Source organism: Triticum aestivum, chromosome 3A (genome assembly GCF_018294505.1).
Source record: "Triticum aestivum cultivar Chinese Spring chromosome 3A, IWGSC CS RefSeq v2.1, whole genome shotgun sequence".
Lineage (NCBI taxonomy): Eukaryota > Viridiplantae > Streptophyta > Magnoliopsida > Poales > Poaceae > Triticum > Triticum aestivum.
Window position 1 is genome coordinate 577,652,892 of NC_057800.1, and position 16,424 is coordinate 577,669,315.

At 49.1% G+C, this 16,424-nt stretch overlaps 1 protein-coding gene across 1 annotated transcript in view; it reads left to right on the plus strand.

The window, feature by feature from the left end:
• The first annotated feature begins 16,196 nt into the window (after window positions 1–16,196).
• Window positions 16,197–16,424, plus strand: part of LOC123058697 (UDP-glycosyltransferase 87A1-like) — a 2,114-nt gene continuing 1,886 nt past the window's right edge. The window contains exon 1 of the mRNA XM_044481399.1: window positions 16,197–16,422. Within this exon, the coding sequence (XP_044337334.1) occupies window positions 16,226–16,422 (197 nt within the window). The 5' untranslated portion in view covers window positions 16,197–16,225. The remainder of the gene's footprint in view (window positions 16,423–16,424) is intronic.

Consider the following 16,424-nt stretch of genomic DNA (forward strand, 5'->3'; position numbering starts at 1 on the left):
AGCATCGAGAACCTGAAACATATAGCACCCGTTTAGACCACAAAGGGTTGTCATCATCATCCAAAACATAAAGTAGGGAAATTCCCTTTCAATCTCCCCCTTTTTGGTGGATGATGACAACAACACGATTTGCAAGAGATAAGTCAATGAAATCTAGACGGAACTCCCCCTGAATGTGTGCCCCAACAAGTACTAGCTTTTAGAAAGCATGGGCACACTTTCAGGACTAGACTCCCCCTAGATTTTATAGACTCATCACTCTGAGCTCAGAAGGATAGACAATATATACTTAGAGGCAATAATAATGATAAAGACCTACGAATAAGTCTAGCAAGTCTCACACACAGCACGGAGTCCACAAACAAACAGAAAAACACGAGAACAAAAGAAAACAACCCAAGCAAATCCCCGAGACCTATAGAACCCTCTCCCCCTTTGGCATCAAGACACCAAAAAGGAAAAGAGCGAAGCTAGCGACCCAAAGCTCAGGCGTCCTCCTCTGACTCCTCAGTCGCATCTAGATCTTCATCATCAGAGTCATCATCGTTGTCGTGATCAGATACTCCCATGGCATTGTCAGCTGCTGCAAACGAGGATGATGGCTGGGGAGGGGCTTCATCATCAGTCCAGGTGCTATGGGTAGAGATCCAACGCTCCTCTGGGGTGATGCTCTTCTCAGAGCCACTCTGAACCTGCATGTTGAGGTGCTTCATCATTGCAATTTGGCGATGCCGTGCGAGCTTCTCATTGACATGTGCCTCATACATCTTCTTCTGGATGTCAGCCTGGAGACAAAAGGTCTTCTTTACCTTGGCAGTAAGTTTGGCCACCCACGAAGGCCCCTGGCTCCAGCTCAAAGTCCTCATCGTCAGAAGTAGCATAGACATACTCAGGAGCATGTTCAGGGAAGCGAGGCTCGGCATGCTTCTTCTTCTTAAGGAGCTTGACCTCATGAACAGTGAGGTTGTCTGGAGAAGTGAGGAGCTCTCCAGGATGACGAACAGCCCACACAGAGTTCAGAAAGCACATGACAAACGGAGCGTAGATTGGGACTTTACGGTAGATGACCATGTTGTACATCTCATGCCACAGCCAATTCGACACATCAAACGTTGCCCCTGTCCCCACCATGGTATTCATAGCAACCATCAAATCAACCAGATAGCCATGAATTTCATCTTGATTGCCCACCTTGGGCAAGAGCACATTGCGGAACACTCGGTGCACGATGTCATAGACCTTCTCCAAATCCTTGAATTCTCCAATAATCCCACGGCCCCGAATGTACAGAGGGGCAAGATTCTCCTTAGGCATGGACTCAGGAAAATCATGAGGGCGAATGCCACCCCTTCCTTGCAGACCGGTATCCTCGTACCCAATAGCATTGCAGAAAGCCCTCCAGGGAACGTGAAACAATTCATCGCGACACATGAAGGTGAGAGTGCGCGCACCATCTTCCCCAAAATGAACCGTGGCATAGAACTGATGGATGAGTTGAACATCAAAGTCACAGTTGACTGACATGATCTTGACAAGATCAAACTCCTCGCAGAGAGCTAACGCCTCACCAAAATACTCCATGTTGTTCCTCCAATGATCAAAATCAATCGTCCACTACTTGGCATATCTATTCTTGTTGTGCTCAAAGAGTTCATGAACAATCCGCACTTGCATCTCATTCCGGAACTAAACAGTGGTCCAACAGGGAGCAATGGGAACCTCATACGGATTCTTTGAGCGGTAGGCTTCCCAATCCTTGGCTTTCCAACGATGCAACGGCATGACAACACGTTGCTTAGGAGCTGCAGACTTTTCACGGCGAGTGGGCTTGGTGGGAATCACAACTTCTTCATCGTCTGACACAACCGGGCGCAAGGTCCTTCGTGCCCTCTTCTTGGTCTCGCGAGGAGCAGAGCGAGAACTAGAGCCACCTGAACACACACACGAAAAGAACACACAAAAACCCAACAAGGCTGAGAGGATTGCACCCACTAGCAGAAAAGGAACAAGTTGCAACAACAGAGAAGATAGAACAGTGCTTAGTGGTTGATATACTCCGGTTGTACTGGATCTTCCGCCGGTAGTACCGCTCCAGCGGTTGTACCGTGTACCGCCCATAGGGGCGGTAGAACCGCTGACAGTGGCACTACCAGGGAAGATAGATCTAACCGAGGCATACGAATCACACAAGTAATATTCTGAATTCTAAGTGCTGCAAACAAGACAGGAGGCTAACAAAGAACTCTTCTAAGCCATAGATCGAACACTAAACGCGGAAAGATGGGTAAAGCCCTAGGCAAGGAATAACCCTAAACAAAAATCTAGAGGCAAAGAACACGAGGCATTACCACCATCCATGGGAAGAGATCGGAAGGCCTCCACGGAGAGAATCCACGAAGAGCCAAGGATCCGAAGCGCGAGACGCACTCCGGGGCAGGGGTAGAGATGGCCGGCGGCTAGGGCAAGAAAAAGAGGAACGAGGACGAAGGGAAAAAAGACAGCCCTTTAGCCCCGTCGAGTATATATAGGCCCGTATGCACGCCCCAGTAGAACCGCTTAGGGGAGCGGTTGTACCGCTCGTCTGGTACAGACCGGTGGATGGAGGCAGTACTTCCGGTGCCTGGAAGGCAGCGGTAGTACCGCATGGCAACAACCGGTAGTACCGGATGTGGGTTACCGTGGGATTGTGCGGTGGAACCGCCCAGGCACCGAACGGAAACCCTTGGGACAGCACAACCCAGTACCAGCGGTAGAACCGCTCGTGGTACCGGTTGTACCGCCCGACCACCTAAGCCCAAGCCAAGATCAAATGAGTGCAATCCGAAGGGAGGAAGAAGGGGCACAAAAACAGGAGAGAAACAACACCCTAGGAGAACCTAACACAAAGAGCAAAGAGAGAAAGAGAGAAAACAACACGAGAGCAGCAAGGCTAACTCCAACTCCCCGAAGAGAGGATGGTGGCCGAGGCCACCTATGTTTGAGCCAATTGGTATGGCACCGCGAAGAATTATCCTTGGGTCCATGACCAAAACTCGTCTTTGAAGCACAAGTACCATCAAATATGGCTAATGTCAAAGACACAATCAATTTATGCATAATGGGGGGAGGGAGAGTTCATTGATAGAACAACACTCCCCCTATGTCCATGCCTACACCTAAACTAGACAACAAGTTGAGTGTGGTAGGGTGTCCAAGGGTTCAAGCCACATTGCTCGAATCAATGATATTTAGCTCATGCCTTAACTCGCGAAATCTTGCTTCATCTAAGGGCTTCGTGAAAATATCTTCAAGGTTGTCATGAGTGTTGACATAGTTGAGCTTGATCTCTCCTCGTCTAATGTGATCCCGGATGAAGTGATACTAGATCTCAATATGCTTCGTCTTGAAATGTTGTACCGGATTGAGAGAGATCTTGATGGCACTTTCATTGTCACACCAAAGAGGCACTTTGTCACAAGTGACACCGTAATCCTTTAAAGTTTGCCCCATCCATAGGAGTTGAGCACAACAACTACCGGCGGCAACATACTCCGCCTCAGTGGACGAGAGAGACACACAACTTTGCTTTTTGGAAGACCAACTTACCAAAGAGCAACCAAGGAATTGGCACCCTCCAGAAGTGGACTTCCTATCCACTTTGTCTCCTGCCCAATCGGAATCCGAATACCCTACAAGCTTGAAGTTTGATCCTCTAGGGTACCATAGGCCAAAGTTTGGGGTATGAGCCAAGTACCAAAAGATTCATTTGACCGCCACATAGTGACTTTCCTTAGGTGCGGCTTGAAACCGTGCACAAATTCCCACACTCAACATGATGTCTGGTCTAGATGCACAAAGGTAAAGCAAGGATCCAATCATGGAACGATAAACCTTTTGATCCACCACTTTACCATTGGGATCTAAGTCAAGTTGGCACTTGGTGAGCATTGGAGTGGAAGCCGGCTTGACGTCACTTAGCTTGAATCTCTTGAGCATGTCTTGAGTGTATTTGGATTGATTGATGAAGGTTCCTTCTCTTCTTTGCTTCACTTCGTACCCTAGAAAGAACTTCAACTCTCCCATGGAGGACATCTCGAACTTTGAGGTCATGAGAGCGGCAAATTCCTCATTGAAAGCTTTGTTAGGAGAACCAAAGATAATATCATCAACATATAATTGGCACACAAACAACTCCCCTTTGACCTTCTTAGTAAGAGTGGGGTCGATTAGCCCAACTTCAAAACCACGGTCATGTAACAACTCGGTAAGGTGGTCATACCACGCACGTGGGGCTTGTTTAAGGCCATAGAGCGCCTTATCGAGTTGATACACATGATCGGGAAAGTAGGGATCCTCGAACCCGGGGGGTTGCTTGACGTAAACCAATTCATTAATGGGACCATTAAGAAAAGCACTCTTCACATCCATTTGTTGTAACTCAAAATTATGATGAGAAGCATATGCAATTAACAAGCGAATGGATTCAAGACGAGCAACGGGAGCAAAGGTTTCACCGTAGTCGATACCCTCGACTTGGGAGTAGCCTTGTGCTACCAAACGAGCCTTGTTGCGAATGATAATCCCATGGGCATCTTGCTTGTTCTTGAATATCCACTTGGTTCCAATGACATTGTGGTTCCCCGTTGGCCTTGGCACCAATCTCCACACTTTGTTGCGCTCGAAGTTGTTGAGTTCGTCGTGCATGGCATTGAGCCAATCCGGATCTTCTAGCGCCTCATAGACCTTGTGGGGTTCCACACAAGAGACAAACGCGTGATGCTCACAATAATTTGCTAATTGTCTATGAGTGCTTACCCCCTTTCTTAAGCTTCCAAGCACATTCGTCATGAGATGATCCTTGGTGGAGAGCTTGGATGCAATCTTGGCGGCATGACGCTCTAATTCCTCCTCGGTGGTGAGTTGAGGAGCGGTTACTTGATCATCTTGAGCGCCGTCATGAACTTGTTCTTGATCTTTAACTTGCTCGGGGGAGAGAACTTGACCTTGGGCATCACTTGGTGTGTCAACACCGTCTTGAGTATGATCTTGCCCTTGGTCTTGTTCATGAGGTTGAGGGCCTTCACTTTGTTCTTCGGAAGCGTGTGGGCCTTGGGTTGGTGATGGCTCCACTTGAGTGGAGCATTGTCCTTCTCCTTCGGCCACAAGGGGTTCCTCAATGGGTAGGATAAAACCAACACCCATTCTTCTTATGGCTTGAGGAGGAATTTCATCACCTACATGACAAGTGCCACTTTGCTCCACTTGGGAGCCGTTATTCTCATCAAACTCCACGTTACACGTCTCCTCAATAAGTCCCGTGGATTTATTGAGGACATGGTAAGCATGAGAGTTTGTAGCATAACCAACAAATATGCCCTCATGAGCTCTAGCCTCAAATTTAGACAACCGAACACCTTTCTTGAGAATGAAACACTTACACCCGAACACCCGGAAGTACTTGAGGTTGGGCTTGTTACCGGTGAGTATCTCATATGGAGTCTTGTTCAAGCCCTTGCGGAGGTAGAGCCGATTGGATGCATGACACGCGGTGTTGATGGCTTCGGCCCACAAGTTGTACGGAGACTTGAACTCCGCCATCATGGTCCTTGCCGCATCCATCAACGTCCGGTTCTTCCTTTCCGCAACACCGTTTTGTTGAGGGGTGTATGGTGCGGAATATTGATGCTTGATTCCCTCGTCACTAAGAAATTCATCCAAGGTGTAGTTCTTGAACTCGGTGCCATTGTCACTTCTTATTGTCAAGATCTTTGCATTGTGTTGACGTTGTGCTTCATTTGCAAAGTCAATGACGGTTTGTTGGGTCTTGCTCTTCCTCTTGAAGAAATACACCCACGTGTACCTTGAGTAGTCATCCACAATCACCAAGCAATACTTCCTACCTCCAAGACTATCAAAGGATGGAGGCCCAAAGAGATCCATGTGAAGGAGCTCCAAAGGCCTCTTTGAATAAATGATAGTCGTGGGAGGGTGAGCCTTCTCATGTAGCTTTCCTTCGATACAAGCACTGCAAGCATGATCTTTAGCAAAACTAACATTCGTTAGTCCACGGACATGGTCCCCCTTGAGGAGACTTTGCAAAGATCTCATATTGACATGGGCTAAACGGCGATGCCAAAGCCATCCCACATCAACTTTAGCCATTAGGCATGTCGCAGTCTTAGTGGGTCGCTCTGAAAAGTTAATCACATATAGACCATTCTCGACATGCCCAACAAAGGCTACTTTAAGAGTCTTGCTCCACAAGAGGGCCACGGTATCAATATCAAAGAAAGTGGCACAGCCCATGATTGCAAGTTGACAAACGGAAAGTAAATTGTATGCAAGGGACTCAACAAGCATGACCTTCTCAATCGTGAGATCATGAGAGATGACCACCTTGCCAAGTCCCAATACCTTAGAAGATGAGGCGTCACCCCACTCGACATTGGTGGGCATAGATGGAACCTTGTGCATGTCCACCACCAAGTCCTTGCTTCCGGTCATATGATTTGTAGCTCCGCTATCAAGCAACCATGATGCACCACCGGAGGCAAACACCTACAAGAGATCAATGCTTGGTTTTAGGTACCCATTTTGTAATGGGTCCTTTGATGTTAGTAACAAGGGTCTTAGGAACCCAAATAGTCCATTCAATGTATTCATGAAGAGAACCAATAAATTTGGCATAAACATGCCCATCACTAGCACGGCATAACACATAAGAAGGATTAAAATCGCCAGCTTTGTTGGGAGGGGTGACATTGCCCTTCTTGACATTATTCTTCTTCTTCTCCTCGGGGGCACTCTCTCCCTCCCTCACAAAGGTTTGCATGAGAGGAGGAGTCCGTTTGGTCTTGTCATTCTTCTTATTGTTCTTGGAGTCGGAGACGTACCCAAGCCCTTCCTTGGCCACACCTCCCTTTTGGCTGGTCAAGAGATCGTTGAGGTTCTTCTTGCCTTGTATGCAAGTCGCAAGACCTCTCTCAAGTTGCTCCTTCAACTTAGCATTTTCCTCAACAAGATGTATATGCTCACAACACGGGTTAGTAGCATTTGCATTATCAATTAAAACCATATGAGGAAAAGTTGCTTTCTCCTTAGTTAGCTTCACTTGGAGTTGATCATGAGACTCCTTGAGACTAGCGTGAATACCCTTCAAGGCCTTGTGGGCCTTGTCAAGTATATCAAACTCCTCTCTGAGTCTAGCAAGATCAACCCCGAGTTTGGCCTTCTCGGAATTTAGCACACGAGAAACAACGAGGGCATGATCATAATCTTTCTCTAACTTAGCATGATCTACGTTGTGTGACTCCTCAAGAGCCAAACGAAGACCACGCTCTTCCTCAAGAGCATTGGAAAGATCCGAAATCTCATCGGAATAGTCACGACTATGTCCTTCCATCTTAGAGATGGTGTCTTCGTGAGCCTCGATCATGTCATTGGCCTCACACAAGTTGTTCCAAGAGAGCAATAAAGTGCTTCTTGGATTTTCCCTTGAGTTTGCCCATAAAGGCCTCAAACTCGTTAGCCTCCACATTAGCTCCCTCAAATTCATTAATGCTATCCATTTGGGAAGGATGATTAATGATGGTAGTTTTGATGTTGGAGGTTACCTTGTTGGTGGCTTTAGCCATGAGGCACTTGGCGGTGATGCTCTTGTTGGGTGAGTCGAAGAGAGACACCCATGACGTTGTTGCAATGGCAACGGAGGCCATGGCAACCGACTCATCATCTTCATCATCGTCATCGTCCTCATTGTACTCTTCTTGCACAACCAAGGCCTTGGGATGAGTCTTCTTGGTGAAGTTGCTCTTGTTGGGGAATGACTTGGCCTTGTCCTTTCGGATGAGTTTGCCACCATTGTCTTCCCTCTTCTCATACGGGCATTCCACAACGAAATGACTCATGTTGCCGCAATTGTAGCAAGTCCTTACACGTTGCTTGCCCCTTGTACCACTCGAGTTGTTTTTGCTAAAGTTTGGCCTTGAGTTTTTCTTGCTCCAAAATTGCATTGAAGCAAGTGCCATGTGTTCATGATATGCATACTTCGTATCTTCGGGGTTGCTCTCCTCTTCTTCCTCTTCTTCGTCTTCCACTATGATCTTGGCTTTCAATGCAAGGTTAGGCTTCTTTGCCCGTTGAGAACGGAGCACCGCATTGTCGGCGGTCTTGTCCAAAATGTTCATGGCCACAAACTCATCCAACACTTCGCTTGAGGTCAAAGGGTGGAAGTCCGGTCTTTGACAAATGACGGAGGACATGGCCTTGTGATAGGGCATCATTTCCTTGAGGAATTTGCGCTTGATCCAATTGTCATCCGTGTCCTTGCTCCCGTGATCTTGTAGTGAGACCGCGAGTTTGGTAACTCTCCGATAGAGCTCACGAGGTTCTTCATCTTCCTTCATTGCAAACTCATCGGCCTCATCTTGTACCACTTCATAGTTGGAGCATTGAATGCTTGCGCTTCCCTAGTAGAGAGACATGACACAATGCCATGCATCTTTGGCCAAGGCGAAAGGACGAAGATGAGGTAGGTCTTTGGGTGGAATAGCATCTTGAATGATGAAGAGAGCATTCTCATTGAATTGATTGTCCGCGGCTTCTCGAGGAGTGAAGTTGCTTGGATCATGTGGATAGAAACCTTCTTCAATGATTCTCCAAAGGTTAGTGTTCACATGATTTAAATGACGTTTAAAGCGGTAAACCCAAGAATCAAAATCCTCATTTTTCACAATCTTAGGGGGAGGACCGTCATGATTCAAATGAGTGGAAGGAACCGGTCCACCATAAAAAAGTGGTGGTTCCACATGGGCAAAGATGCCGGTGCCATTCTTGCCACTAGAAGAAGGAGCCTTTTCACTACTAGCTTCCCCCTTGTCGGGGATAGCATCCGTCACCTTGTTGGTGGGATCACCCACTTTCAACGGTGCGGTGGATAGTTTAAGCCCCTCAAGAAATTTAGTAAACATGCTTTCGACTTCAGTCGTCATGGAGGTTTTCAATGTCTCCAAGGCCACATTGAACTCCTCACGAGAGACCGAAGTTCCCCCATCTCCCGTAGACGAGATCGGATTCACACCGGAGTGTTCCTCCACACCGTCTACGGTATCAACCATACTCTTTGGACGGTAAAGTCCTTAATAAAGAGACGAGGCTCTGATACCAATTGAAAGGATCGATATGGTTGACTAGAGGGGGGTGAATAGGCAACTAACAATTTTTAGCTTTTCTTTAACAAGTTAAACTTTGCATCAAAATAGGTTGTCTAGAAATGCAACTAGGTGAGCAACCTATATGATGCAACGAGGATAGGTACACAAGCAAGCAAGAGATATAAAACAAGTAAGCTTGCTTAAATAAAGGCACGAGATAACCAAGAGTGGAGACGGTGGAGACGAGGATGTAGGTTGCCGAAGTTCCTTCCCTTTGAGAGGAAGTACGTCTCCATTGGAGCGGTGTGGAGGCACAATGCTCCCCAAGAAGCCACTAGGGCCACTGTATTCTCCTCACGCCCTCACACAATGCGAGATGCCGTGATTCCACTATTGGTGCCCTTGAAGGCGGCTACCGAACCTTTACAAATAAGGTTGGGGCTCTCTCCACAACTTAATTGGAGGCTCCCAACAAAACCATGAAGCTTCACCACAATGGAATATGGCTCCGAGGTGACCTCAACCGTCTAGGGTGCTCAAACACCCAAGAGTAACAAAATCCACACAAGAAAGTATGGGGGAACCAAATATCCTTTGGTGGAAGTGTAGATCTAGGTCTCCTCCTTCAATCCCTAGCAAATCAACAAGTTTGAGTGGCTAGAGAGAGAGATCGGGCAAGAGAGCTTGAAGGGCATCAATGGTGGAGTGAGAGAGGTCAAAGGTGGGAGTGGTAGGTGGGAGAAGCCCCCTTAAGTAGTCTCCCCACAAATCCAACCTTACTGCGTTTTTGCACTGCAGCGGTACAACCGGTCCTTGTCCCGGTACAACCGGGACTCACGGTGTAACAGCAGAACCCTACCAAGCGGTACAATCGGACAGGCGGGCGATAGTATCGGCTAAGAAAGATAACCGGACTAACCGCCTGGCTACCGCACAACCACCGCATCAAAACAGGGGCTTGACCGGTACTTGGGCGGTGCCTGGCCGGAACAACCGCATGGCCTTGAGCTCTTGGGCGGCTAAGTTCTGAGCGGAAGAACCGCTCGGACCACCGGTGGTACCGGTCATCGTGGAACGACCGGACCAACCGGGCCACTACCGCCCAAGAACAGCATCAAACCAGAGGCGAGAGCGGTACTTGAGCGGTACATGGATGGAACCACCACCCTAGCTATTGCAGAGCATGGTGGCGGTACCACCGCCCGGAGGCAGCGGTACAACCGCTCAAGCAAAAGCTGGTGAGCGACAAGACCCAGTGGTACAACCGCTGGGCAGAAACAGTGAGCAGGAAAGAGGGGAAGAGGCAAGGAAAACTCTCACTCTCACACATTGAGGAAGGCAAAGAGAGGGTGAGAAAAGTGTACGTGAACTGATTCCCCCAGAGCTTCCTAATGAGGATTCCCTCTTGATAGTACGGGTACTCTACGACCAAAGAAAATAAAAACATAGAGGACATGTCTTCGATCTTTTCCTTCGAGAGGTAATAGCAATCCGATGTAAGCCTAAGCATCGAGAACCTGAAACATATAGCACACGTTTAGACCACAAAGGGTTGTCATCATCATCCAAAACATAAAGTAGGGAAATGCCCTTTCACCCTCGTTATCGGTTTTGTTCTTCTTTCTCATTGAAGTGTTTAGGCATCCCCGTGACGTAGTCACCTATGTCCTGCAAGATGTTGATGGATGCCGTCACACCGAGAGGCCCTAAGAATATCCCTCCATCGCTGGAGGAGCAAATTCCACTCTCGATCTATCTAGACCCTTGTCAAACTTTCCACTCTTTGAGGTTTCTTTGTTATCGGCTTAAATACTTTGGGTTTGAGATCACTTGATGCATGTCTCACTTGCGGATTCCTATGGTGACATTTGGGTAATCCATGTGACATAAGAGTGGACTGATGCGTATCATATGGTATTGTCGTAATACGATCTCTAGGGCTATTTGCGACAGTTTGGGGTGGTTCAATGGATTGATTGGAAACACAAATTTTAGGTGGTTTACTACCTACGCGATTTAATCCTACTTTCTTCGACTGGAATACAAGCTTTGGAGTGATTCTTCGCTACACTTTGAGGGATTATCATATGATTCAATTGTGTTAGTAACGTTGAGAGATTGCACTAGTGAAAATATGAATCCTAAGACTTGTTTATAAGCATTGAACACCGTTTTCACACACTTCTTTCACTTACTACCTTGCTGTTTTTATTTGTTTAGATTATAAAATTTTATTTCTACCATCTATATTACACATTTAGCATCATCTCTTCACTGAACTAGTGCACCTATACAACTGACAATTGTATTGGGTGTGTTGGGGACACAAGAGACTCTTTGTATTTCATTGCAGGGTTGTTTGAGAGAGAGACCATCTTCATCCTACATCTCCCATAGATAGATAAACCTTAGGTGGATGACTTGAAGGAAATTTGCCATTGCCCTACAGAACTCTACATTTGAAGGCCCAACCAAGTATACAAGAACAAAGTTGTGTAGTAGACATCAACCCTCTACGACGGCTGGGTATGGCTGGTCCGACACCTAGCGTCATTGGGCGGTGGCTGGAGATAGCCAAATGTAGATACATGTTGGAAGCCGTGGTATAGAGCATCACAAGGGGTGGCATATGGAAAGGTGGGGGAGGGATGGTCGGCTCTGATGGGGTCGGGCCACCCATTGCCGGCACAGGGGGTGCTGGTTACGGACGAGGTCTGATCCTGCACTTTCACCTTTCCCTGCCCTAGTCGCTCCATGTCCTTGTCGATTTAGACATGCCAGTTTTTGCTGTGGTCTAGAGATGTTGATTGATGCTTTGCTTGTGGCCATAGTTGGCCTCTAGGATGCCTTGTCTCGAGGGCGACGACCCTGATGTGGGAGCCGCGATGTTGGTGGGTTGAACCCGCGACTCAGGCAGGAGCTAGCTACCATGGCCTCAGGGAGGGGCGCGTGGTGGACGGTGTTTGACGTTCCGTGATGGGGGTGCGGCGGAAGGTGTCGTGTCCGTCACATCCTGGTCAAAAGTGGAGCGTGCTTCTGACATGTGAAAACTATGTTTGGCTCCTGGTCATCCATTGTGCTCCAGATGAAAATCTTGATCTTTTGAATCAGGCGATGGCAATGCTCTGGTGTCATCATCTTCCTAAAGATAATGGAGCAGTTGGTGAATAGTCTCCACGGTTTATTTCCGCTGGTTTTTTTCGTCTCTCCTTCCACCACCCCCTCCCACCCTGGTCCATCGGTTTATTTTTCTCTCCACTCTTTAGTACAACCAGAACTTTCCTAACGTATAACAAATCACGGATCTAACTTCCTTAAATTATGCAAATCAATAGATTCCTTTTATTGGTTCACTTTGTCTTAGGAAACAAATAATAGATTTTTAGGAAACAAATAATATATTTTAATCTAACTTTCCTAATTTATCTAAATCAATTGATTTCTCTCATTAGTGAAATTTGTTTTAGGAAACAAATAACCAACACGTCACAAACTTTCCTCCCAATAAATAGTTTCTTAACATTTGCAAACTTTCCTAATCAGACACGTCACAAACAGGCAGGTGCTGATATCACGTTACCAAACAATAAAACCCAATTTGCATAGAAATCAGTTCAAAATCCTAACTTTCCTAAATTTCTACCTTTCCTTGATAACAACCAATATTTCCTATGTTTTCCACCTATAGAAGGAAATCACCCCTCCATCGATATTAGCATTTTTTGGAATGAGATCTCCAAGTTATGATTTTTTTTGCGATTCTTTCCAATTATGACCTCTCCTTCCGCTCCGGCTCCTTCTCACATAAATACTTCCACCACAGCCAGCTGACGCCACCCCAGACCTCCTGCTTCTCCACACCTTCTCCGCCACCTCCTCCTCGTACTCCATTGACAATCTCTCCGCCATGTTTGTCCACGGCGGTGTCGAGGACATGGCGCAGCAGCGTACCAGTGGTAGAGCAGCGCATAGCAACAGGAAGTAGCACGCAGCAGGCGAGGCAAGCGATCGGCATGGCTGGGGGGGCGGCCCGCAGAAGATGGTCGTGACAGGAGGGGGGCGAGGTAGGGGCACGACTGTGGGCGAGCGAAGGGATAGGCGGCAACAGACGGGGCGAGCGCAGCTAGCGAGAGTGTGGCGCGTGGCTAGGGTTTGCGTCGCACTGGTCACAATGGTGCGGTGGCTGCGGTGAGCGCGACGGCAGTGGCGGGCGCGATCGACGCGGTGTGGCACAGGCGTGGCATGGAGAGGGAGTGGCCCCACGGGCGCGGAAGAAGAGCAGCAGGCTCGGGCATGGGCGCGCATAGGAGCGGGCATGTGCCACCGGGTCAATCCGAGAAGCTCGGTGGCTACCCCTGCAATGGCCATGGCGGACGGCGGTTCTCGGCCACGGCGAAATACCTAACGAGAGCAAACGAGAGGGGAAACAGGGGAAAGGCAAGAGGAGATCACGACGGTGTCAATGACGCCCTAGGGGAAGACAAGGGAGCTCGGGGTGGCGCGGATCGAACGACAATGTTACGGTGGCCGAAGGTTGAGGAAGACGGCAGCGACGTCGATGCGGGGGTGCTGGACTTGATCTCGTTGGCGCAGACGAAGTAGCGGAGGAGTTCGGAACTCCTCGACAAGCTCCTAGCCTGCAGGGAGAGCAGTGGCTGTGTGGACGGGGTCGGTCATGGTGGCCGTGGCGTCTGACTTCGTCCAGATCCACGGGATCGAGCGAGTGAGGAGGAGAAGTGGATCTGGGAGGGGGCGTCGAGGAGTGAGGCCTTGGGGGGCAGGGGAGGCATGGCATCACCCTTATCCATTCCCCTTCGATGCCGGCGAGGTGGTCGGGCGGGAGCTCGGCTCTGTAGCGACGCGGCTCGGGGAAATATAAGTTGTGGTGGCAAATATAATGCACATAATCCATATTGTTATGCACTAGCGCGTGTGCGTGTGAAATAGATGGATTATGATTCCGTATCCAATAAGATGGATATGTGTGTGTTATAGAGAGAGAGAGGGAGAGGGGGAGAGAGAGTGAGGAAGAGGGAGGGAGAGGGAGTGTGTGTGAGAATTTAATGGTAAAAAATATCGTCAATGTCACTTGATATGTATGAGAATATTAAATGTAATATTAACATAACTGATATTAAACTCTTAAACTTAATGTGGCTCCATTGTAACACACAGATGTTCTTCTAGTCTTCCTAAAGACACTGTCTTGTAACTTACGGATCGTGGACATTCAGCTTCACCTCTTAGCTGTGGGTTCACGGTTGAGGGGCTTCATGGACTTCATTAGTGCTGCACACTCTTGGTTTTACACGTTCAGCTCGTTCAATGAACAACACAGCGGTCGCGAACACACAGCCGCGGCACCGCGCGCTTCCAAACCAGCATCGTGCGCCCAAGGGACGTGCCGCCCGCACGAGCACGCTCAAAACGAGGTCGCCGCCACGGACGGGCCATGCTGTTTCCCGGCTGGGGCCATGCATGCCATGCATGCCAACGACATGATAACGGCGGCTGCTACGGATCAGCCGGCTGCCCAGCTGTACGATTCAAGCGCGTGTGGCCGTCCAATTCATGCGATGCAGCCAGTCTCCCTTCCCTTTCCCTCACACAACGTGCCCCTTGATGACCGCACATGACCTTCTGCAGCTCACACGACCTTCTGCAGAAAATAAGGTTGCAACACCAACGCCTCCTCCGTGGCACCGTCGCCGGCGACCACACAGCCGTGGATGCTGCGACCCTGACAAGCGCAGCTCCGACGAGACACGACCCTGGACACTATCTGTTGCATCTTTCACCATGCAGCAGGACTCATGCTACAAAAAGTCTGAGCGACCCCGGCCATGTCCTCGCTACTGGTGCCTGACTTTGCAGCACGCACCAGCTCCCATGGAAGCACCGTGCAGCATTGACGGTGCCCGGCGGCGCTTCAATGCAACCCCGGCGGCGCTTCAATGCAGCTCCGGCGACGATTCAATGCAACTCCAGCTGCGCTTCATTGGAACCCGACGAAGCGTTCAACGACGCCGCGGCGCTTCATTGTATCTCCGGCGGCCCCATCGATGCTCCACTGCAGCAACGTGCATGGCGAGCTCTGTGGCAGCGCCGACGTCGGTGGATGCTGGGACGCCGCGTGCGACGGCAATGGTGGATGCACCGACGCGACAACAACAACACAAGGCGGCACCGATGGATGCTTCGATGCAGCCACCCACTATCGACAGCATGCGGCGGCTCCGGTGGATGCCACGACGCGGTCCTGCTGTGGTTCTCAATGGTGCCATCCTCTCGAGCTTGCATCAATGGCAGCTACGGCCATGGCTGGATTGCAGCAACAGGGTGGCTAATGGGGCAGGGTAGCATCCATGCGGCGTCGCTGGCGGTGCCTCCCGGTTCCCATTTGTGGTGGTTGGTGGTGCTCGCCATGGGATTGACGGCCTCTCCTATGGCAGTTAAGAACAAGGAAGAAAAGGGCAAAGAGAGAAAATGAGTGGAGAAGAGGAGATAAGGCTGTTGAAGCGGTGGGTGACCTGTCATGAGACAGGTGTCGCATACAGAAGCCGGTTTAGAGCAAGTACAATGGAGCTGAGTCAGCGGGCTATAAGAAATAAATTAATATATTTGTGCTTAGTTGGAGGAAAGAGAAGAGGAGAGAGAAGATAAGCGGGCTCTTCATGAAGAGCCAGCTCTAGCACGTGCTCCTAGGCACTTTATGAGAATGAAAGATGGGCCATATAATAAAAAAGTAGTATACTCTTTTGATCTACTATTGTACATGTTGACTATAAGATGGGCTGTAGATGACATGACACTGGCTTATAGCCAGCAGCTGGCTATACTATTAACCATGCTCTTAAGTGAGTAAGAAATCATCCGACTAAAAGTAAACCTTTTCCCATGATAACATGTCCAAAAATTGCTAAAAATGGTAGTAACCTGTCTGCCCCACTTCTCATCATCTGAGGCGGGACACGTGAGTCGGTGAGTGGCTAGGAAAAAGCCACGCAGACCAAAATATCAATCAGTGGGAAGCGAGTTTTGACATCTGTTGTAGCAGTACCCATCTCTCTCCCCGGTCTGCAGAGTCTCGAATAATGGCCTCCTCAGCGACTGGGACTCGGCACGTCGTCGCGGTGCCGTACCCGGGCCGCGGCCACATCAACCCCATGCTCGCCGTGTGCCGCCTGCTCGTCGCCGCGGACGGCGCCCTCACCGTCACCGTCGTCGTCACCGAGGAGTGGCACGCGCTGCTGGCCTCCGCGCCCACGCTGCCGGACCGCCTGCGCTTCGCCA